This window comes from Pelodiscus sinensis, chromosome 4 (assembly GCF_049634645.1).
Source record: "Pelodiscus sinensis isolate JC-2024 chromosome 4, ASM4963464v1, whole genome shotgun sequence".
NCBI classification, from domain to species: Eukaryota; Metazoa; Chordata; order Testudines; family Trionychidae; genus Pelodiscus; species Pelodiscus sinensis.
This window is the reverse complement of record NC_134714.1, coordinates 126224605-126247387: the sequence shown is the minus strand read 5'-3', so window position 1 is coordinate 126247387 and position 22783 is coordinate 126224605. Positions and strand designations below refer to the sequence as shown.

At 49.2% G+C, this 22783-nt stretch overlaps 1 protein-coding gene across 3 annotated transcripts; it reads left to right on the top strand.

The window, feature by feature from the left end:
- Window positions 1-622: 622 nt before the first annotated feature.
- Window positions 623-21141, top strand: LOC106732399 (membrane-spanning 4-domains subfamily A member 4A-like). 3 transcript variants are annotated; one of them, XM_075928484.1, is made up of 8 exons: window positions 623-1096; window positions 16561-16684; window positions 16937-17047; window positions 17869-17925; window positions 18512-18667; window positions 19133-19255; window positions 19598-19680; window positions 20695-21141. In XM_075928484.1, the coding sequence occupies exons 2-8, from the start codon at window positions 16625-16627 to the stop codon at window positions 20750-20752; spliced, it is 648 nt and encodes a 215-aa protein (XP_075784599.1). In that variant the 5' UTR covers window positions 623-1096; window positions 16561-16624; the 3' UTR covers window positions 20753-21141. The 3 variants fall into 3 exon arrangements, with proteins under 3 accessions (XP_075784599.1, XP_075784598.1, XP_075784600.1); XM_075928483.1 differs by having other exon boundaries at window positions 16525-16684; XM_075928485.1 differs by having other exon boundaries at window positions 624-1096; window positions 16525-16684; window positions 19598-19719.
- The last annotated feature ends 1642 nt before the right edge of the window (window positions 21142-22783 follow it).

The following is a 22783-nucleotide window of genomic DNA, read 5'->3' as shown; positions in this document are numbered from 1 at the left end:
TTGGGAAACAGGGAAAAATTTTAGTTGAACCACAATAAAAATAAATTTCAACATTTTTGCCAAACCACCGAATCAGGAAAACAAACCATTGAAGATACATCTACACTGCACACTTATTTCAGAATAAGCTATTCCTGAAAAAATATCCCAAAATAGCTCATTTAGAAATAGCATGTCTATACTACAGGGAAGCCTCGAAATTAGTCCAAGATAGACTCCCCTAATATGGACATGCTACCTCAGTTTAGAGCCCCAGGAAGTACTAGGGAGTAATTACTCTGAATGGCCATGGGAAGGAGCTATTTTGAGAGAGCGTCTACATTACAGATATCTCAAAATAGCTGTTTCAGAAGAGGGGTTATTCCTCGTGGAATGAGGTTCACAGAAGTTGGAATAGGCCATCCGTTATTTCAAAATAATGGAATTGCTGCAGACATCCAAAATAATGTCTGTTATTCCGAAATAACGCTGCTATGTAGACGCACCCTGAGAGTTGAATGGAAGGTTTCATACAACACATGTTGTTTCATCTTTGAGCTCTTATTTTGAAGAGATGTCTTAATTTTTAAAACAGGAAACCAGTTGTGTTTTAAATGAAAAGGTGTGGTGAATCACAAAGTTAGATTTTAAAAATGCCAGATTGAAACTTCCCTTTTTTTATTCAGAAGCTTTTAGGGGCCTTTCCTCCTCTGATTTGGAGAATTCAGCACAAATTCACCATATGTTTCAGTTGATCGGGAGCTGCATTTTTCACCAGGGAACATTTTACCTAGCTCTCCTTTCCAGGAGCAGAAAAGCTGTCTCTGTATGGGTCAAAGGCTGAAGGAAGTGTCTGGAAGGAAAAATGGGCCAGATACAGACTGTGGTTGGATGACACCCCAGGTTTCTGAGACGGGACTGATACACTAAGTATCTACAGCTCCCTGTGCAGGGATGGGGGTGAGGAAGCAGAGCAATTCTGATGTTGAAAGCCCCTTGCTTGCGGCAAGCGACCAGCAGCCCTGTAGGAGGTTGGGACACTTCCTGGAAAGCGTGTCCTGGCTGTGATGTAACTAGGAGGCTCGGATCAGTCTGGCAGAGGAGTGACACGGAGCTGGTGAGTAGCACTCACACTGAGAACCCAGGGCCCACACCTGTGCTGGAATAGCACAACACAGGTGAACGCCGGGAGGGAAATGCTGGTCCCAGATCCCCCAAGGTGGGGGAGGGGGCAATGGGGAGGGCCGTGGATGGGAGGAGGGGGTTGGGATTGGATCACTGAAGGAAGAGGTGGCTGGAGGTGACAGGCCTTCTGGGACAGAACAGGATCTCTGCCCTTCATTCCCTCTGGCCAGAGGAGTCTCCCACCCTGGGAACCTGAAATCTGTGTCTTTAACATGGCCTCTGCTCCTTTCAACTTGCCTCTTAGCTGAACACTCGGCCTCTTCCCCCTCCCTTGGGGCTGGCCCCACAGGGACCAGGCAGATCCTCCCAGGAGTGACACTTGGAAGGGGCTGACCAAGCTGAGGACAGAGAGAAAGAGAGAAAACAGATTAATTTAAAGGGGGAAAATACAGAGGGACAGAGAGGGTAGGAGAGTGAGAGAGAAGAGGCGAGGGAGGCAGACTCTTAATGGGGTCAAGACATGGAACTCTGTTAGCGGCCGGTGGGGGTGCTGCTGTCAGAAAACGGGTTGCACGGAGGTGGTGTAAGATCTCCACTTGCGTTCGGGTTGCTCGCTGGGTTGGCTACAGCCCATTTTCATGTATTCCTAGATTTACAGGGACTGTTAGGTCTTCTGATCTGACCCCCTCTGTGGCACAGGCCAGAGAACGTCACTCGGTTACACCTGTGTGGAGCTCAGTAACTTGTGTTTGGCTGAAGCCTCTTCCGGAACAGCCTTCAGGTCGGATTTGAAGCCAACAAGAGATGGAGAACCCACCATTTCCCTTGGTCACTTGTTCCAAGGGTTCTTTAACCTCACATTTAAAAATGTGTGCTTTGCGTCTACTTTGAATGTGCCCATCTTCAGCGTGCAGGCATTGGGTCTTTTTCTCTTTCTCCGTTGGGTTAAAGAGCCCATTGGTGTCTCATCGTTTATATCCTGTAAGGGCTGTTGTCAACTGGCTCTTCTGACATAAGACAGGACACTGGAGACTTTCAAAGTAACAGTGAACGCTTCCCTGAACTACCAGCTGAGCACTGTGTAGATCAGTATTGCTAGCCAGCCTCCAAGCACAAGCCCTGATAATGTTTCCCCCCCCCCCACAACAGTCGGCTCCCCTCCAAAGTTCCTACTATCATTATATCTGCCCTTGAAAAAAACCCCATTCCCTTTAACTTGAACAGAGTACACATAGTACCTACAATTCCAGTTAGCACCCAATCTCAACCCTTAAAGAAAGGGTGGGGAACCTAAGGCCTGGGGGCCCAATGCAGCCCCTGGCTTGCTTGGATCTAGCCCCTTGGTCTCAGAACTCTCCCACCCCAGCACTCGGGAGTCTGCGCTGGTGCTCCAGCCCTTCCACCATTCCATTGCGGGGCTGGAGCACACAAACACTATTGGTCTAGGCGCCTCTGGGTTCTGGTGTGCAAGGGGAATGTGGGGAGCGTCTTTCTCCGTCTCAATCAGGCGCCACATCAGTGAGGGGTTTTTTTTTCCTTCTCATTCGTGTGCAGCCCCCGATTGATTTTTCTGTGAGTCAGCGGTCCTCAACTCAAAAACGGTTCCCCCCCCTGCCTGAAAGAGTCTAGAACAGTTAGCCTCTGTAGCCTACTGCAGGGTACATCTACACTGCAATAAATGGAGCCCTGCAAACCCGTGGATATCCACTTGCTATCTGCGGAGGTAGATGTGAATAGCTGCAGCTCGCTTTTACAGCTAGTCTGCAAAATTCTGTATCCGTCCAGGGCTGTAACCATAAAAGACCCACAGCTGGCCCATGTCAGCTGACAGGCTTCCGGGGCTTGGGCTGCAGGGCTTTAAAATTGCAGTGTAAACCATGGGTGGGGGGGTTCCGTCACAGTTCTTATTTCCCTTTTTATAGATGGGCCCTACATTTGCCCTTTTCCAGTCTTCTGGAATCTCTCCTGTCTGAGGCCATGCAACCCTATGAGAGGGGTGGGGGTCAGAGCTTGGGCTAGCCGGAGCCTCAATGTCTATGCTGCAATTTTATAGCCCTACAACATGAATCCTGCAAGCCTGAGTCTGCTGATCTGGGCTCGGTGACTCCTTGCTCTGAGTTTTTATTGCAGTGTGGACATACCCTGGATCTAGCCGGTTTCCTTGCCACTCTGCCGTTCGCGGTAGTCACAGGAGTATCCGTGTCCCATTTTTCCTCTTCTATATTCAGACTGACCACTTGAGACTCGGTAGCCTGCATTGTCGGCATGTCTGAGCTGGATGTTGACACAGATTCTGTTTGCTCCATATGTTCATTCTCCTCCTACGCAATTCTTTCAATGTCCATCAAATCTTTTCTGCATCCTCAGTAGACAGCTTCTTCCTCTGTGTCAACAAGATAAGATCTTGGAGCAGTGCATTGGTCAATTGCCTTGGCAGGTTTATGGGCCCTTTCCCACAAATACAAACCATCGCTTCCTTTTTCCAGTGAGGATAATGGCTTTGCACTTTTGTCAAAATATAAGTCTCCTCTGATTGTCTCTCTAGTGCGTGTGTCTCCTTGTACAGGTCGAACCTCTGTGGCCTGGGACTCTCTGGTCTGGTAACATCTGTGGTCCAGCAGGACCATGGATGTTGCTGGACCAGAAAGCCCCAGTGTCAGAGGTTGCCAGTGGCTGGCCAGAATCTGTGGGGCTGCTGGAGCCCACAGGGCCAGTGGGGCATCAAAGCAGGAGGAGTCCAGCAGGGCAGCAAAGTTGGTGGGGCTGCTGGAGCCCAGCTGCTGGGAAGAGGAGCCCAGGTGGGAGCCTGGCACCCGCCCCCCACCTCCCTTGGTCTGGCAAACTCCCTTGTCCAGGACCGGTCAGGTCCCGAAGGTGCCGGACCAGGGAGGTCCATCCTGTACAACCTTGAGCTACTGTAACTTGGATGAAGTTGGCAATCTGGTCCTTAGATCCCTTTCCAAAAGGAGTAGAGCCAATGATCTGCAATCCTCCTTATTCCCTAGAGGTGTTAGTCCAACAGGCTAAGCTAGGGATCTGTTATCCTTGCTAGATTTTTTTTAAGATCCCTTTGTACGGTTTGACCTGCTCTCTGAGCCAGTCCATTCGATTGAGGGAACATCGGCCTTGATGTGTTATGAATGAAGTCCCAGCACTTTGTAAAACTTTTGTAAAGTCTCTGGAGCAAACTTGGGGTGCATTGTCACTAATGAGTTCTTCGGGGATGCCAGGCCTTGCAAACATAGACATGCAGCATCAGATGCACTTGTGGTCCTGAGGCAAGCAGCCTTCTGAGTATTTGAAATAACAATCAGCAAATAGGCCTGCCAAGCTAAGTTCCCTGTAAGCTGCATGACTGTGCAGCTGTTTAGTTAGCACCACGCAGACACCCAAGACACCCATGCAAGGTGGGAAGAAGGTCCAGTCAAGTACTAGCCTCCAGCCTGGTGGCCAGGGGAGGGGATCTTAGGAGAGAGGCTGCCATCATCCAAGTGGAAAAAAACCCACCCTTTCTTCTTGAACCCAGCAAAAAATCAGTTGGGAACTTCTTCCAGAGACTTGGGAACTTCTTCCATGCTCTTTTACCACAAGAGAGCTTAAAAAAGCCAAACAAACTATAATCTCTAATAGCTGACCTCTCAATCTTAGGCGTGCATACACAGACCTCTCTTTCAAAACACAATAATCAGATCATGCTCTTAAAAAAGGTGATTTTATTGACAAAACAAGAAGATATACTTGGTAAAGCATACTGGGGTGCTAAGTATTAAAGAGCAACTGAGAAAAAACAGATTAAAGTGCAGAGAATTTCTTCCCTGGAATTCGGCTTTAAAGTTACAGTGGGGGGAGGGAGAGCACATGGACCAAGCTCAGAGGAGTTTAACCTAACAACAACAAAAAAGAAAATAACCTGAAATAACCTGATTGCGTCTAATTAAACATTCCCTGTCTACTCATATATCCATACGTCCAAGGTCCCATCCAATTCTAGGCCTGATATTCTTTCTAGGCATGGTATTCCTGCCTGGTTAAATTCATCTTGTTCCCCCAGCTCCTGGTTTAAAACTCCCACAAAGAAAAGCAGCAAGCAGATTTCCTTTCCAATGAAACCTCAGAACTTTCTTCCCATTGGTTCTCCTGGCTCCCTGCCAACATTTCCTAGCTATCTGAGTTTAACCCTTTAGTTACTGAATGCTGGGATGTTTAGAAAAGGACAGCATGCCTCCCATCTATCACACACCATCACTGGGCTTACAGTACAAATGTTTACTGTCACCTTATCACCTGGGGTCCAGATGTTAGCAGTGAAATTAACACCTGCAGCATCCTATAAGCATTTCATAGAGTCTAAACATGACCCACATGCTTATGATCTTAGCATCTATTTTAACACCACTAGCACTCAAGTGAGCCAGACTGGTTTCCAGGTATGCATTGAGCAGTGCACATAAACTGGCACCTAGTTTGACAGCATCCCCGTGCCAAGTTCCTGCTGAGGTCTGTTCGGGACCTCCTGGTGTAGCATTTGTTCCTTTTGAGTTTTGTTCTCGAAGGTCCGGTATGTTTTGCAAGCATTTACCGTGTATTCAGTTTGATTACAGTTAGCATCTTGTGTGCTCCTTTTACGTAGCTCTGCTCACAGATGCTTCTTATTAATAATAGCCAAGGTGTCTTTTCTGAGACTTTGGTACTATGATTCAGTCATTTTTAAAGACATGTCCATTTTATATGACAAATGAGTACAGATATCCTCTGGCGGTACCAGTCTATTATCTGGCTCTCCTTGACAAATAGCTTGCAGAACATCCATGTGCCGTAGCTGCTTGAAGTTCCTTCAATTTCCATTCAGAAACCAGCACATAAAACATCATCTGATGTAATGTAACATCAGTTTCCTTTGCCCTTATTCCCCTTCATCATGCAACATGTATACTCTGGAGTCTGGATAAAGCATCAGCAACTACTAATTCTTTCCCCAGTCTGTATCCAATTTCTGTGTGCTATTTCTGGAGCATTAGCAACCATCTTTGAATCCTTGGTGGAGTACTACGCAAAGGTTTTCTGAAAATAGCCTCAAGATGCTTGCGGTCAGTTTCCACAGCTACTTATTTTCCCCATAGATAAACTGATGAAATCGAGTACAGCCAAATTCTATTGCCAACATTTTTCTTCTTCTGTGTGGGCACAGATCAGTTGTGTAGTTCTAAGCTTTAGAAGCACCATATAGCCCCTAATCTGGTGGAATTCGTATCCACTGACTTAGTAACTGGGTCTTGGACATTAAAATAGATCAGCCCAGAGGCCTTTGTAAGTGATTTTTTTCAAGCGTTCATGTGCCATCATATGCACTGGCATCAGGTGAACTTGACATCTTTTCCCAGCAGAGGTCTTCAAGAAGTTGCCACTCTTAGTTGACATGTTCGGGATAGAGTTCCCAAGATAAGTAACCATTCGGAGAAATCTTTGCGATTCCGCCTCGCAAGTTCAGTGACTGCAGCTATGATTTGAGTTGTCAGGCTTTTGACCTTTTGTCAAGGCATGCCCGAAATGTTTGCTCTCTGTCAGAGCCCATTTACACTGGCTCTTGTTCAGTCACAGATTCCTTTCAGGACACCTGCCTACAACTCCCCTGAGCCTGTCATCACATTCTTGCCCTGCATTTCCTCCCATCAATATGTTATTGATTGCACATTCAGCACCTTCCAGGCCTCCAGAGGCCTGATGGATCACTCTTTGCTCCACTTCAAGGGCTGAACAGATGCCAAAAGCAAGGCTAGCGAGCCTGTGCCTGCCAAATGGTGTGTTAAACAAACAGAATCTAAATCTTTTGTCATCCAGGTGTATTTGCCTATATCTGCCATGAGCCTCCAAGACAGCAAAACCTGCCCTTTTCGCTAACTTGCCTGTGATTTCTTCTACTGTAGGCAATTGAAATTGTTCCCTTTGTAGCACTTTATTCATCTCCCTTGGATCTAAATATGTTTTAATTTCATCTCAACTTGGCTTGACTTCAGTTACGATAGAATTGCCCCATTAGTAAGTGTGATGTGTCTAGTCACAGAGATCTCTTTGTGACAATCACTTGTGCTGAAAAAACACTGAGCCAACTTTCCTCCTTTCCTGGGTGCCCCCTTTACTCTGTCTTGTGGAGCCAGGCCCTCTGGCCTCCTCCAGCACTGACAGAGAGGTGGGGTCACAGCCCTCAGCAGAGTAATACAGACACTGAGATCAGATCAGCTCTGGAAAGACTCAGCTAAAGAGAATCTCCTCAGCACCCAGGTGCATAGCTCCAATGGGACCAGAACCCCAGATAAATCCATCTTGCTCCATATAAAGTCACATACAGAGCAAGCTCATACTCCCTACCTCTTTCTTATGTGTAGAGAGAGATGCACAGCTGCTTCCCCCCTACTTCCCCCGCGGGAACAATTGTTCACGCTGGGTTTATTAATAAACAAAAGGGATTTTATGAAGTGTTAAAGGTAGGATTTAAGTGGTTTTAAGTAACACCACACAGAGCAAAGTAAGTTACTAAGCAAAATAAAATAAAGCATGCCAGCTACGCCTAATTCACTAAGAAACTTGTTACCTTACCCTAACAATAGTTCTAGTCATCTTCTTTCACAGTCTGGAAAGCCTCCAGTCTGGTCCCAACCCTTCTTAATGTTCAATGCCAGTTGTTTCCAGTAGGTTTCTTAGGCTATGTCTACACAGCAGCGTTATTTCGGGATAACTTAGTCTGCATCTACATTACAAGCAGTAATTTTGACATAATGTCAAAATAATGTCGAGCTGAAGGACTTCTTACTCCAGCTCCTGTAACCCTCACTGTACGAGGAGTAAGGGAAGTCAGCAGAAGAGTGCTCTTTCTCGGACTTCCTGCTGTGTAGACAGTGCCAAAAGCCGAATTAAGCTATTTCGACTTACGCTACACACTTGACATAGCTCAAGTTGCGTAGCTTATTTCAGTCTTAGCCCTGCTGTGTAAATGTGCCTTTAGAGAGTAAACTGGGATGTTCTCAGGAATGGCAGCCCCGCCTCTGGGGGCTTCCCCCTTAAATAGGTTGTCCACAAGGTCTCCCCACTCCCTTTGTGTGAAAAACTACTAGATTGATGATGGTCTCTCATATCAGGTGACCTGAACACATGTTTTTGTGGGTATGCTGAGCCCTTCCTTTTGGGCTGCCCCACAGGAAAAATAAATCCATTTCTGCTAGACAATTCACTGTGAGTTAAGTTTTTCCAGTTACAGACTAACTCAGCTACCCCTGAAGCTTTTAACCCCATTTACAGATAATTGTCCTTATCAACAAGCCATCAACCTTCTGAAACACCCTTATGACCCTCACTTAGCATGTCTACATCAGTAGCACAGGTTAATACTTCATATTTCAACTTTCAAATACTGGAATGCTCCCTGCACACCGATGGAATAGACACACTCAGCAGATTCTGACTTTTCCAATGATACCTAACAAGAAGTATTTCTCATTAAGCATTTTCCAGTTATGTTATATTCATAAGCATATTTCCATTAAGAACAGGGAGTGCTACATCACAGGAGGTCCTTGTACTTTTGCTATTATTTCCAACTATTCCATGCAGTTCAAGTCTTTCTCTGCTTTGTCCCTCCGGGTCACCGGACCTTTATGAGGTGAATGAATTACTGCTGGTACTTATGAGATCATCTTTATGTTGTGCATACCTGGCAAGCACTCTAGGCCTTTAGATTCATCCTTGTATTCTTCAAATACATTCCCGTTACCGTTTGGTTCTTCCTTTACCATAGTGACTCTTTGTACTGAGTTTAAACTCGCCTGGAAGCCCAGTACAGCATGTGAGTCAAATTCCACCACCTGAAACTCCAGCAATTCACTGCCCCACTAAATATGTTATCAGCTGGATACTTGAGCTGGATACTTGAGCTGCAAAGTGATCGGGCCCCGGGGTGACTAGTGAAGGGAGACATGGGATGCCACTGGTCCTATGACTCTTCCTCAGCCCTGGGAAGTGCTGGGACAAACATCTTCCACCTCAAGCCCCAACTCTCCTCACCCTTGCTCTGCCCCCTCCCTTGCTCTTGTTCCAAGCTCTTCCTGCCTCTTCCTTGTGTTGCTCCCACTCCTCCTCTTCTCCCAACAGATGTGGCCTAGGGGATTAGTGGGCCGCAGCAGGGTTCTGTCCACCCCCTCCCTCCGCCCCACATTCACAAGCAGCAGTGGGAAGTAGAGCAACGTAACCCTGGCTCCCGCTGCTCCCCCAGATACATCACTCCACTTCCTGATGGTGAATGCTGAGACAGTCCTGTCCCCCCTCCCCCCCCCAAGAGAGCATAGCAAGCTAGGGACCCCTTGCTCTGCTTTTCTGCCGGTGAGTTGCGGGGGATGGATCCCTGCTGTGGGCAGTGCCGGCTGCTGGCCAACTGCTTGTCCCTCCCAGCCATGGTGGCCGGAGTGCATGTGTCCCACCTATGTGTCACCCCTGATTGGGCCCTTAAAGTGGGGTATAACTTGATGGACATCATCACCTGTGTCCTGCTGTGGTCAGATGTCTGGCTGCATGTGTTGTTCTGCGCACTGTACTGACTCCAGCCAGACAGCAGGCTCCAATCAGACTATCCAATAAACCCACAGACGGGGTTTGTAGCAAATGAGCTTGGTCGGGTTTATTGCCGACAAGGCATGGCGCCATGGCTCATCGGTTACAGGTCCACTAACCCATGTATGCCCATGACAAGGCACCAGGCGCCCCTCGGCCAGACAAACACACCCCGGTGAGACTCCACTTTATACATCAATACAAACAAGTTGCACACGGCCCCTCTAATGTAGCTAGCTGACGCAGCCAGTTACCACCCATCACCTTGTACATTTCTATCCATTATGCTGCCATCTCAGCCTTATCCCTAGGATGGGTCAGCCCTAGACCTGGAACTAGTGTTTTTGGGGTGCTGCTAAAGTAGTTTCCTTTATGCACAGGGTTTCCAATGAATGGCTCTCAGTATCCCTGCTATAAAAATTGTTTCAGCTCCCCTGGGGTCAGCATGTTCCTATTCTCTTTGTGTGAGTCTCCCGGTGACTCGCACGTCTGCAATATCAGCCCTGTTCTGTCCAGCTTCTGTGAGCAGGGCCTGTCTCTAGCTGGCAACCTGATTTTACTTGGCATCAGCAAAACTCTGAGCATCCTTTTTACCCAGGCCTCAGACCAAGCCTCTACTATAAGGGCTTATGTTCCAGGCCCTCTTCCTACTACACATGCTGTCAATTTTAAAACATAATGTTCATTGAGCAAATCCATGTTCCACCTGTCGTACCCAACGGCAGATCTTGTGAATGCTCAGCTGGCCCTGTGTGGACAAATGTCTGTTCCTTGTCAGAATAGTAGATTTTGGCAAAAGGATTGTGTTTGTCCCTTAAGAAGATAAGAACGGCCATACTGAGTCAGACCAAAGGCCCATCTAGCCCAGTATCCCGTCTGCCGACAGTGGCCAATGCCAGGTGCCCCAGAGGGAGTGAACAGAGCAGGGAATCACCATGTTTAAGAAGGATGAATTCAAACTGGAACAGGTACAAAGAAGGGCCACTAGGATGATCCGAGGAATGGAAAACCTGTTTTAGGAAAGGAGACTCAAGGAGCTTGGCTTGTTTACTTTAACCAAAAGAAGGCTGAGGGGGGACAGGATTGCACTTTTTAAATATATTAGAGGGATAAATACCAGGGAGGGAGAGGAATTATTTAAGTTTAATACCAATGTGGACACAAGAACAAATGGATATAAGCTGGCTAGTAGGAAGTTTAGACTTGAGATTAGACGAAGATTTCTAACCATTAGAGAAGTGAGGTTCTGGAACGGCCTTCCAAGGGAAGTAGTGGGGGCAAAAGATCTATCTGGTTTCAAGATTAAACTAGATGGGTTTATGAAGGGGATGGTTTGATGAGATAACATGATCTTGGTAACTAATTGACCATTCATTATCAGTGGGAAATAGGTCAATGGAGGGATGATAGGAGTTACTATAGAGAACTTTCTGGGTGTCTGGCTGATGAGTCTTGCCCACATGCTCAGGGTTCAGCTGATCGCCATATTTGGGGTCGGGAAGGAATTTTCCTCCAGGGTAGATTGGCAGAGGCCCTGGAGGTTTTTCGCCTTCCTTTGTAGCATGGGGTACAGATCACAGCTAGAGGATTCTCTGCATCTTGGGGTCTTCAAAGTATTTGAAGGCTCCAATATCTGAGATATAGGTGAGAGGATTATTCTAGGAGGGGTGGGTGAGATTTTGTGGCCTGCACTGTGCAGGAGGTCAGACTAGATGATCATAATGGTCCCTTCTGACCTTAAAGTCTATGAGTCTATGAGTCTATGTGATCCCTCCCCTGTCACCCATTTCCAGCCTCTGACAAACAGAAGCTAGGCTCACCATTCCTGCTCATCCTGGCTAATAAGTATTGATGGACCTCCTCCATGGATGTATCTAGTTCTTTTTTGAACCCTGTTAAAGTCCTGGCTTTCACAACATCCTCTGGCAAGGAGTTCCACAGGTTGACTGTGCAATGGGTGACGAAAAACTTCCTTTTGTTTTAAGCCTGCTGCCTGTTAAGTTCATTGGGTGACCCCAAGTTTTTGTGTAATGGGAACAAGTAAACAACTTTTCCTTATTCATTTTTTCCACCCCAGACATCTCTGGCATTCCTGCCCTTATATTAGACATCATGGCATCACTATAGCTGCATTTAGAAGAACCCTTTGTTCCCTCTGACGGCTTTTTTTCCATGGCTTACAATGGCAAGTCTAGGCACTTACTAAAATTGGACTTATGCTACGATGTTTGCACAGGTTTTTCCAGTTCACCCAGCCCATTCAATTGCTCTGCAGCCATTTAATCGGCACTGTGGACGTCCACAGCACATTCAAGGGTCCAACAATCTCACTGGCACAGAGTTTGCCATCTACCCCATGCCATAGAGGCTCTAATGAGCAAGTCACTCCGTTTTCTGCATTGGGAGGCTTTTCCTGCCAGTTTTACATCAGTCACATGTTGGCCTATGTAAATGTGGTTTACCAGAGCCTGAGGGTTCTTTATGCAGCCTGTGAGACATTTGGTGTCCCGTTGCCCATGCACCGGGTTGCCAAATTCTACTGGTTTTCACCCACGTCGTTTTTTTCTCTACCGGTGTGACTAAAGTGAGGGGTATGTGAAGTGAAAGCCGCAACACTGTGAAAGCCGCACACTCCCTCTGCATCCCCTCAAAGCGCTGCTACGGTGCAATCCATGCTCCCTGCAAATTGTACGTACGCTGGCACAGTGAGCAAAACTACCCTAGGCCGGGAGACCGTCTTGGTTACGACAGTCTTGCAGCCCACTGAGATCCACTCATGCAGCCCCCTCACTAGCCTCGCTTGCCCACCACTGGTCTATGTATTTTCTCCACCTGTCTGACTTCTAGCAAAAGCTGTGTGCCTATCACACAGGCTATTCCTGGGGAGTGGACAGTAGGCCTTAAACTTACCCTTTAAGACAGGGACATTTTTTTATTTGCTGAATCATCACATAGAAAAGCATTGAATGCTTTTCTCATTTCTTCACCTGCCACATTAAGAATTAATGCTCTTGGCAGCCACTCATTTTGTCTGTCCAGGGCCCTGGTCGTGCTGTACAGCTCACATCTTTGCTTCTGCTTTCTCCAATTTTCTGCTGCATTTCCTTCAAACGTTACATTTCCTGGAGGCTTTCCTGGGCCCATTGTTTTCCAGATTCATTCTCCAGTCTTACATTTTGTTTTTCTTCTGACACCATGTGATAGCTGTTGCCACTTGCTATTAGAACATCAGAAAAAATACCGGGGACTTTTTAGGGAACAGGAAACATTTTCCCCAGCTTGTGGCTGAGAAATGTACAGATAACATTGCTGGCATGGCTCCAAGTACAAGCAAAGTGCTTCTTCTGCGAAGGTCCCTACATAAGGATCCTGAAAAAACTCTGCCTCATCCAGGGAATGCATCCGCTTTTTCTGAATAGTTTTTGGAAAAGTGGGCATGTTCTTTCGGAAGCCCTGTATCCCTCATTTTATGAGGAATAAGGGCTCTTCCAAAAGAGGAGGGTTTTTTCCCACATTTGGCCCTGTGCAGACAAGCCAAATGTTGGAAAAGCCACTTCCAAGAAAAAAAAGGGGAAAAGGTACACACATTTTTCCAGAAGAAGATCAGAGTGTAGACATAGCCCTAGGTTGCTGAGTTGCTATTAGCAAGTCAGGCTCTTTGTACCATACATGGACTGGCTGCAGAGCCCCTCTCCCAGATAGATACACACCAGATGTGTTCTCTATAGGATCTTTTCATGAACTTCCAGGAGGAAAGTAACCATGGTCCCTGTGCCTTGGTCTACTCTAGGGCTACGTCTACACTGGCATGATTTTCCGGAAATGCTTAAAATGGAAAAGTTTTCTGTTATAAGCATTTTCGGAAAGAGCGCGTCTACATTGGCAGGATGCTTTTCCGGAAAAGCACTTTTTGCGGAAAAGCGTCCGTGCCAATGTAGACGCGCTTTTCCGCAAAAAAGCCCCAATCGTCATTTTCGCAATCGGGGCTTTTTTGTGGAAAAGAAATCTGGGCTGTCCACACTGGCCCTTTTCCGGAACAGTTTTCCGGAAAAGGACTTTTGCCCGAATGGGAGCAGCATAGTTTTTCCGGAAAAGCACTGATGATTTTACATTAGATTGTCAGTGCTTTTCCGGAAATTCAAGAGGCTTTTCCGGAAATTCAAGAGGAGGGTTTTTTCCCACATTTGGCCCTGTGCAGACAAGCCAAGTGTAGACAGCTGGCAAGTTATTCCGGAAAAGCAGCTGATTTTCCGGAATAAGTGGCCAGTGTAGACACAGCCTAGGGGTTTATTTCCCAATAGCCTCCCTTATTTCGAAATAATAAACAGCGCATCCACACTACTAAGCCCATTATTTCAAAATAACAAGCTGGTTAATTTGAAATCTGTACTCCTGCTTTTCTTGAGGAATAACGCTAATTTCCAAATAGTTGTTTCAAAACAGCTTTCAGGTGGATGCTCCAGTGCCGCTATTTCAAAATAGCTACTCCCTAAAGTAATTCAGACGAATTACTCCCCAGTGCTTCCTGGGGCTCTAAGTTGAGGTAGCACGTCCACATTAACGGAGCCTGCCTCAGACTAATTTTGAGGCTTCCCCATAGTGAGGACACACTATTTTGATTTTGTTATTTCAGGAGTTATTAAATCGATTTTAGTTATTTTGAAATAGTTTCTTAGTGTTAGACATGCCCTGTGGGAGCAGTGGAGGCCACTCAGTTAGGGTGAACTGAAAACAGAATGAGGCAGACACATCCCAAAAGCTGGTGGGTATTCCGATATTTAGATGTATCAAGCCAGCACAGAACCGTTTCGGTATTACCTCACTGGCTACTCAGAATTCCAAACAACACATTTCCCTTAAAGTGCCCAGACTCAGATCTCCATCCAGGTATTCAGGTCAAATATGTTGATGACCATTGAAAATCATATTTCACCATACAAAAGAAAAAGTTCTGATCCCAAAGGACCAGCCATGCACCCAAGTATAGCTTAGACCTTACCCAAATACATGCTTATAGCCAATTTTTACTATCTAAACTTAACATTTATTAAGAAAGAAAAGAGGGAGCGCATTGGTTAAAAGGTCAATATACACACAGACATGAGTTCCATTCTTGAGGTTCGGCTGTTGTTGAAAAGTCTCAGAGGAGTAACCGTGTTAGTCCGTAACTTTAAAAACAACAAGCAGTCCTGTGGCACCTTAGAGACAAACAAAAAAATACAGGATATAGTATCATGAGCTTTTGTGGGCAAAACCCACATCTTCAGATGAGATGATCTTGAGTGGACAAGCTCATGATACTATATATAGATATAGATATATTTGTTAGTCTCTAAGGCTATGTCTAGACTGCAAGCCTCTTTCGAAAGATACTTTCGGAAGAGCCTCTTTTGAAAGAGAGCGTCTAGACTGCACGCGGAACTTTCGAAAGAGCAAGCCGCTTTTTCTAAAGAAAGCACCCAGTGAGTCTGGATGCTCTCTTTCGAAGAAGCCCTATTTACATTCAAGAACGCCTTCTTTCGAAAGAAGCACTTTCGAAAGAAAGCGTTCTTCCTCGTGAAATGAGGTTTACCGCCGTCGAAAGAAAAGCCGCGTTCTTTCGATTTAATTTCAAAAGAACGTGGCTGCAGTCTAGACGCAGGTGAAGTTTTTTCGGAAAAAGGCTACTTTTCCCGAAAAAAACCCTGAGTCTGGACACAGCCTAAGGTGCCACAGAACTACTTGTTTTTATAGAATTGTTGGGCTTTGTAGCTGCAGATGGATCTTTTCAGATCAATCCAAAGTTACTAACTCAATGTCCATTATAAGTGTATGTCCTGGGATCTCATCTTCTGTGGCTTACAGCTTTTCCCAGGAGCACCCAAGCAGGTAGGAGGGATACGGGATCTTTCGGAAAAGGCTTTATTTTCCAAAAGATCCGCGTCTAGACTGGTGCTTTTTTCCGGCAAAACTGAGCCGAAAAAAAGCGGCAGCCATTTTTATGCTAATGAAGCGGGGGAGATTTAAATCCCCGCTTCATTAGCAATTGCGATACGTCTAATTTGCATCCCTTTTACGAAAAAAGGATGCAATCTAGACGTAGCCATACAGTTTACCACAACCTTCAACAAGACACATGACCAATAATGCTACTGCAATCAAGTTTCATTGTAAATGTCAATATTCCCTTCTGATCATGAATAAAAGCTATCGTGGCAAACAAGGAGCGTTCACATCACAAGACCTGAGCAAACACATTCCATTCTAATGCTCTAACAACACAAGTTTGCATTTCAAAGTTCCACTCTAACTTACTGTAACAGCCCAACAACTACTTACACATCTTCCTAACCAGCCTTTAAAGGTCAACCCGGGGTCGCTCAGGCCACGTCTTCACTAAACAGAAGATCACCGCTGCCGTGATTGATTTTCCGGAGTTTGATTTAGTGAATCTAGTTAAGCCTCACTAAATTGAACTCAGAGGGCGCTCTGGTCGGCAGCCAGTACTCCTGCTTCTCTGAGGAGTAAGGGAAGCTGACGGGAGTGTTTGCTCCTGTGGGCCTCCTACTGTAGGGACGGTGGGGAAACTCGAAACATGATACATCGACCCCAGCAACATAATTAATGTAGCTAGAGTTCTGTTTCTTGATTAGACCTTCCCCTTTAGTGTAGACCTGGTCTCAGCCTATAAGATGGTTAACCCTTGCTGGCCATGTGCCACCTTTTAATCAGCTGTCTAATATTTTAATCATATAACTTCACAAGTGGCTTCTGTGAAACTCAGGCATATTCCATGTGGCTGTGCCTAGTAGCTGACTGGTATAATGCAATTTGCCATTTCAGAGTGCCCCCATGACCCAGTTCCTGTTGCACCCACAGAATCATCTTCCCTGCTCCTGAGCCCGTGAGGAGTTTGGTCTCTATCAAGACACCGGGATCTGCCATGTCAGAAGAGGGGCCCTTGCTGCAGCGGTTCCTCCAGGGGCAGCCCAGAGTCATGGGGGTGAGCAGAGAGCGGGAGGGAGGCCGAGGACTGGAGAGTCTCTCTCTCATGGGCCTGTGTGCACACAAAAAGCTGGTTCTCCACTTCACAGCTCATCCCCTTGTTGCTCCAGCCTCACCCCCTCTGCCAGCCTTACCCCTCTGCACAGTCCTTGGGCCCTTGTGTCAGGCAGGCCCTGGGCCTGTTAGCCTGTGCCTGGACACAGCGCCTGTCTCTGCTGCATGCTGAGGGTGGGTTTGTTTCCATCGGCAGGCCCTCTTGCTGCTGGTGGGGCTGCTGCAGATGGCCTTCGGTGTCCTCTTGTCCATCGCCCCCTGCACCTATCGGGATGAGCTGCACGTCCACTTCTACTCAGCAGTGCTAGTGAGTAACCCGCCCCTTTCCTGCGCCTCCGGTCCCAGCTCAGCCAGGGCCTCTCTGGCTCAGGGCTGCCCTTACATGTTATGGGGCCCCACGCAATGGAGGGCCCCCTCAGCTTCTGCTGGGGTCCAGGCGCTTCCCCTTCCCCCACTTGTGGGTCCTGCTGGGAGCCTGGCTGCCTGGTGCTTCCCCCCTCCAATCTTCCCCATGCAGCTCCTGTCCGAGGCCTGGGGTTTCCCCAACCCCCAGCTGCACAGTTCCTGCCGGGAACCAGATGCTTTCCCCAGTGTTCCCCCCCTCCCCCGTGTGTTTCCTGCCAGGGACTTGGGGCTTCCCCCCACCTGCACTCAGCTCCTGCCAGGGGCTAGGACTTCACTCCTGCCCCCCCACCCCTCCCATCCCGCACTGCTTTCCTCATCCCCACCTGCAGCTTCCCAGGGCTCAAGGGGTTCCCTGGGGCCAGAGTGGAGCTGCAGAGGGTGGGGGCTCCTCTATGCCCCCACCCCAGTTCGGCAGCAGGGGGCCCTCTGCTGGCCAATAGGAGCCCGTGGGGGCAGGGAGAAGCCCTGAAGCAGGCATGCATTTCACCTATGCCTAGGGATGGCCCAACCCCCAGTTCCTTGCTCTCCCACCCCCGGGTTCCCTTCCTAGCCCCAGCCCTGCTGATGTCCCCCAACCCCCACCTACAGCCTTCCTGCAGTCCCAGCCGTGGGTCTCCCTGCCACGCCCACCTAATACCCCTTAGTCCTAACCTGCAGCCCCCTCCCCACCGCAGCTCTGCCGCTGCCCCTTATTACTCTCTCTCCTTCTCTCGTCCCCTCCAGTTGCTCTTGGCCGGCGTCATCACGCTGGTGGCAGACACAGCCCACAGCTTGGCCCTGGTGAGTAACCTCTTGATAAAGCCCATTTCAGGGCTGCCTCAGGGCTCGGTCACGCCTCTCCTCATTCCACTCCCTGGTAAAGCGACACCCCTCACGGGGACTGGCCTTGCGCTGAGGATTTCTCTCAGTGAGCAAGGTGCAGGGGAAGAGGATGAAGGCACTGGGAGGAGACGGGCCTGGACCAGCGGTTGAGGTGAACCCCATGGGTGGCGGTGTTCTGAGGGGCCGCTGGGGTACTCAAGGCTCGGCTGCATGAAGGGGAGTTGGTGCCACAGGCAGACCTGGGGACAGAGCCAGGTAGGGGGCAGTCCTAGGGAAGAGAAGGGGTGATCCTGGCCCCGCCCAAAGGAGAGGCAAGGCAGAGCCAGTTGGGAGGAAATGGTAAGTCAGGACAAGAAGGCTGAGCCCAGTAAGATGGATCCAGAGAGGGGCTGCTAGGGGGTGGTCATGGGGCAATTTGCCTCTGTACATGGGTAGGACTCTAGCAGGCAAGCCGGGGTTTCCGAGCTACAGCCGTTCCCAGCCCAGAAGAGTGGGCAGCCGTTCCTTCTCTTAGCCGCGACAACCAGCTCCCTTCCTCCCGCAGGTGAAAGCCTGCCTGGTCGTCTGCATCATCTGCACAGTGGTGGTGGGCATGATCAACCTGTTCTACCTGGTGGACTTGGTGTATGACCCCCGTAACCGGTACATCCAGTGCTCCTCCAGCAACAGGTTGCACTGCAGGCGGCTGTACCAACTCTCGGTGGGTGCCTGATGCCTCCTCCAAGGGCAGGAATGTGGCAGCCAGCTGGCTGAGATGGGAGCAGAGATGGGAGTTGGAGGAGGAGTTCTATCCCCTGAAGAACTCAGGCTCTTGCTTCATCTCTGTCCCCTCTGGAATTGTCCCCTGAGGTAGATGGGGGATTCATTAGTGTCTGAAATTCCTCTTCCTGTTGGAGGCTTCCTGAGGACAGGGGCTGTAGCCTTCACTGTCAGTTGGGTGGTTGGGCGGCTGCTCAGGATAAATTCAAATGCTGTCAAGCTGATGAGCAGAGTGCCCGCCGTTAGGCTGGTGTTTCTACTGGTGGTGCACATCCACACATGCCTCTGTGCACATAATCATATTTATTCCTCACGTGATGGAAAAAAATCTGTACGTGGATGGAAAAAATTAGAGGGAACATTGCCAGAGGCCTGTCAGTGATTCTCCATCTCCTCTGTTTCCCAGCACTATTGCACAGGCATGCGGGCCATCGTCCTGATCTTAACGTCCCTGGGGTTCTCCATTTCCATTTACCTGGCAGCCTTCGGGTGCAAAGCCGTGTGCCGCCAGAACTCTGCCGATGCTGTGGTAACTACCCTACTGCTACTGGGTGTGGGGCAGCGGGGGAGGGGGGGATTACAGAGAGCTGGGTAGGAGGGGGAAGGGATGGAAGGAAAAAGGGATGGACGCCAGGGAGAGGCGCAGATGTGACAGGAGCATGGGAAACAGACCGACAGTGGCTGTGTAGCAAAGAAAGGCAGATGGGAGCAGATCGGGTGTCCATGCCTGGTGCATGGATAAGGGCGGGAGATACCCAGATAACGAACAGGCTAGGCTAGGAAGCAGCTACCCATAGCTGGAGGGAGATGGGGCTGGGCTACCCCTGCTGAACCCTCACTGCTCAGCCCATCCCTTTATGTTTCTCTTCAGCCTGCTGCTGCCCCACCCAATCCGCCCACTTCCCAAGAGGCTGCCCCGGAGCCGGAGCCTGTGGCCTCAGAGGGACCCGCGGTGTGAGTGTCCTCCGGCGGAGGGACCGACAGCCTCCCTCAGTGAGCCACTATGCCCTGCCCCTCAGCGAGAGGCCTTCCTGTTTCACCCTCTGCCTTCCCTCCATCCGCCCCATCATGGAAAAGCCCCCACTAATGGCCATGGGGGGTGGCAGCTCACACGCCCCCTGCTGGGCCGCAGCAGCATCACGCCACCGCACAAGCTGTTCATGTCCCGGAGAGGACGGTCTGACAGGCCCTGCAGCCAGCCAACAGGAAGTGGGCTAGAGAGAGGCCGAGAGCCGGCGCTGGTGATGGGCTGCCTCAGCCAAGCTCATCCATTATATGGAATAGTTATATGAAGGCCCGTCCCGGAAATCTCTGCTTCCTGGAACCATAGATTCTCAGGGCAGGTTGGACCTCCCTGGTCTGGCACCCTTGGGACCTGATTGGTCATTTTGGGCCCCCCTGCTGCCAGTCCCATCCCTTGCCCTGCCCCCACATCAGCATCCTGGCTCCCCGCACAGCCCATCTGAGCCGCACGGCGGCTCCCACCCCCTCCTGCAGCCCAGGTGAGCCGTGCGCTGAGCTTCCAGGCTCTTACCCCCCCCCCCCCCACAAGCCCAGTTGGGCTGTGTCCCCCCCTCCCCCCATTGCCCGGTTCTCCACCTCCCACAGCATGTGGACTCTCTGATCCTGGGATATCTGTGGTCCTTCCAGCCCAGGGATGTTGCCAGCCCAGAGAGCTCCAGTTGATAGAGGTACAACCTGTACCACTGAATTATCTTCTCTGCTCTTCTGTATAACACAGATCAGCGCATGTTACTCAGTCACACCTGCACTGAGCCGGTAACTTGCGTTTGGCTGAAGCATCTTCCATGGAGGCATCCGTCTTAAGCCATCAGAGATGGAGAATCCATCCCTTCCTGTAGTAGTCTGTTAATCACCCCACCATTAGAAAATTGTGCCTCATTTAATTTGTCTGGCTTCAGCTGGTAGCCATTGGCTCTCCTTATGCCTTTCTCTGCTCAATTACAGAGCCCTGGTATTTGATCTTCCACAAGCAGTCTACCGGGGGCATCTCCTCCTGCTTTGAGGGGTGGGTGTATCAGCGAAGCTGCAGGCATGGATGGTATTATTGCTCCAAAGGGATGGCTTTGCGGCTGCTTGAAAGGTGCTGCTGTTCCCGCGGGATTGTGTCTTAATGTGTCGAATGGCCCCTGCTTTAGAAAATAAACAAACAGCCGAGTTTCCCCTTGTTCATGGTTGGGTTGGTTGGTCTGTCTTGGCGATGAGATTAACAGACCCACACAAGTCAGGAAAGGGTCAAAGGGAGCCCAATCAGCCCTGCCCCATGACACCGGGGCAGGTGTCAGGTTTGAGGGAAGAGCTACCAAGGGAGAACCCAGTTCCATGGCTGCCTGGCAGGGTGGGAGAGCTGATGTGAGAAGAGGGGGAGATGGCTATTCATTGTAGCCTGCCTGTGGGAAGAGAATTTTTTTTTTGGGGGGGAGGGTTTAGACGCAGTTTGGACTCTGATTGCCCTAGAAGTGGCAGAACATTGATGTGACGTTCATAGCTAGTGGGCTGCGTCGCCTCAGCCTGGAAGATGCTGGGTGGATCAGCTGGAATTTTGGGGGGAAATAGAGGCTGGGCCACTGTGGTGTGGGTCTAGGCTGTGCAGGTGTGCAGCAGTGTTCCCTCTCATTTTTTCCATCCAGGGACAGAATAAATTTTGTTATGTGCACCAAGATATGGGCAAATGTGCACCACCAGTCAGGGGAGCCAACAGCTTCTGTGGGTCCCTAGGCAAGGTGTGTGTGTGTGGAGCAGGGGCGGAATTGGCTCCACCCTCCCAAAAGGGGCAGAGCCTTGTGTGTTAGGGGCAGGACTGGAAACAACCAGCCCTCCGCACTGCCTGCCCCCCAGCCACAGAGCCGTATGGAATGGCGCTCCAGCAGCGATTTAAAGGGCCTGGGGGCTCTAGCAGTGGTGGCCGGGAGCCCCAGTCCCCTTTGAATCACAAGGCCCCAGCACCACTGCCACCTTTCAGACCCTGTCCTTGGGCCTGCCATCATGCTGCTGGCTCTGCGAATCAGCTGGCCGACATTTGAATCTCTCCTAGGTGGCTGCCCAAGTGCACAGCTTACAGGGAACTCTGGTGTGTAGCTGAGAACTAGCTGGCTTTTCGCTCATGCTTTGCAGGTTCAGTCCCACCCTGCCGATGACCAGGGTCTGTCGGCTTTACAAGTGGGGGCTTATCGGGGATGAACTGCTGGGAGGTCTCAGAAGCTTGGGACCTGCTCCTTCAGCTGAGGGAAATCTGTAATCCAGAGACCACTGAGAAGGGAGAGTGAAGTCTGCTCTACAGCCCTAGTTGAGAGGTAGCTGGCTTTTAGCTCATGTGGTAGAGACCCATGGCTTTAACCCCTGAGGTTACAGGTTCAATTCCTCTTGCCTGACAACCAGGGTCCATCAGCTCTACATATATATTTGGGAAGAAAACTCTAAGGCCTGGTCTACACTATAGCAGAGGGTTGAATTAAGAGTCCATGTATCTTAAATCATGTTTCCGAGCCATCCACACAATGGGAGGGTGACGGGAGCATCGGCTTTCCTTACTTCTCATGAGGAGCAGGAATCTTGGTGCTGATGGGGGTACGCTCTGAGTTCAATTTAGTGGGTCTTTACTAGTCCCACTAAATCAAACCCTGGAAGATCGATCATAGCAGTGTCAATCATCCACGTAGTGAAGATATGGCCTAAGTGATTATATAGCTTGGTAAATTCAATTATCTTATATGTGATTACATGACATCCTTCAAGGCAGGAAGAGGGCAAAAATGGAGCATGTAGACCTAAGAAAAGTCGAGGGGGGGGGGCAAACCAAGGTCTGGAGGAGTCTGCTGCCCTCCGTGCCCTGTCGTAAATGGCACTGCTTGACATCACATGTGGATTTGCTCCTCAGGGTAAGCTGACGTCCAGTAGATCAAGGGGAGGAGCAAGGCGCTTGCTGGAACATTATGTGTTTTATAACCGACACAATGTACAGTCAGTTCTGAGTTGTTGTCGCTTTTGCTCGTTTGCATTTTGATGTGGCGGAAACCACTGCAGCCAGCCACAAAAC

Coding starts and splice junctions, on each gene's coding strand:
- LOC106732399 (XM_075928484.1), top strand. CDS start 16,625: ATGTCAGAAGAGGGGCCCTTGCTGCAGCGGTTCCTCCAGGGGCAGCCC. Junction 19,256..19,597: donor AGAACTCTGCCGATGCTGTG/GTAACTACCCTA, acceptor GTTTCTCTTCAG/CCTGCTGCTGCCCCACCCAA. Junction 19,681..20,694: donor GCCTCAGAGGGACCCGCGGT/GTGAGTGTCCTC, acceptor GCTCAATTACAG/AGCCCTGGTATTTGATCTTC.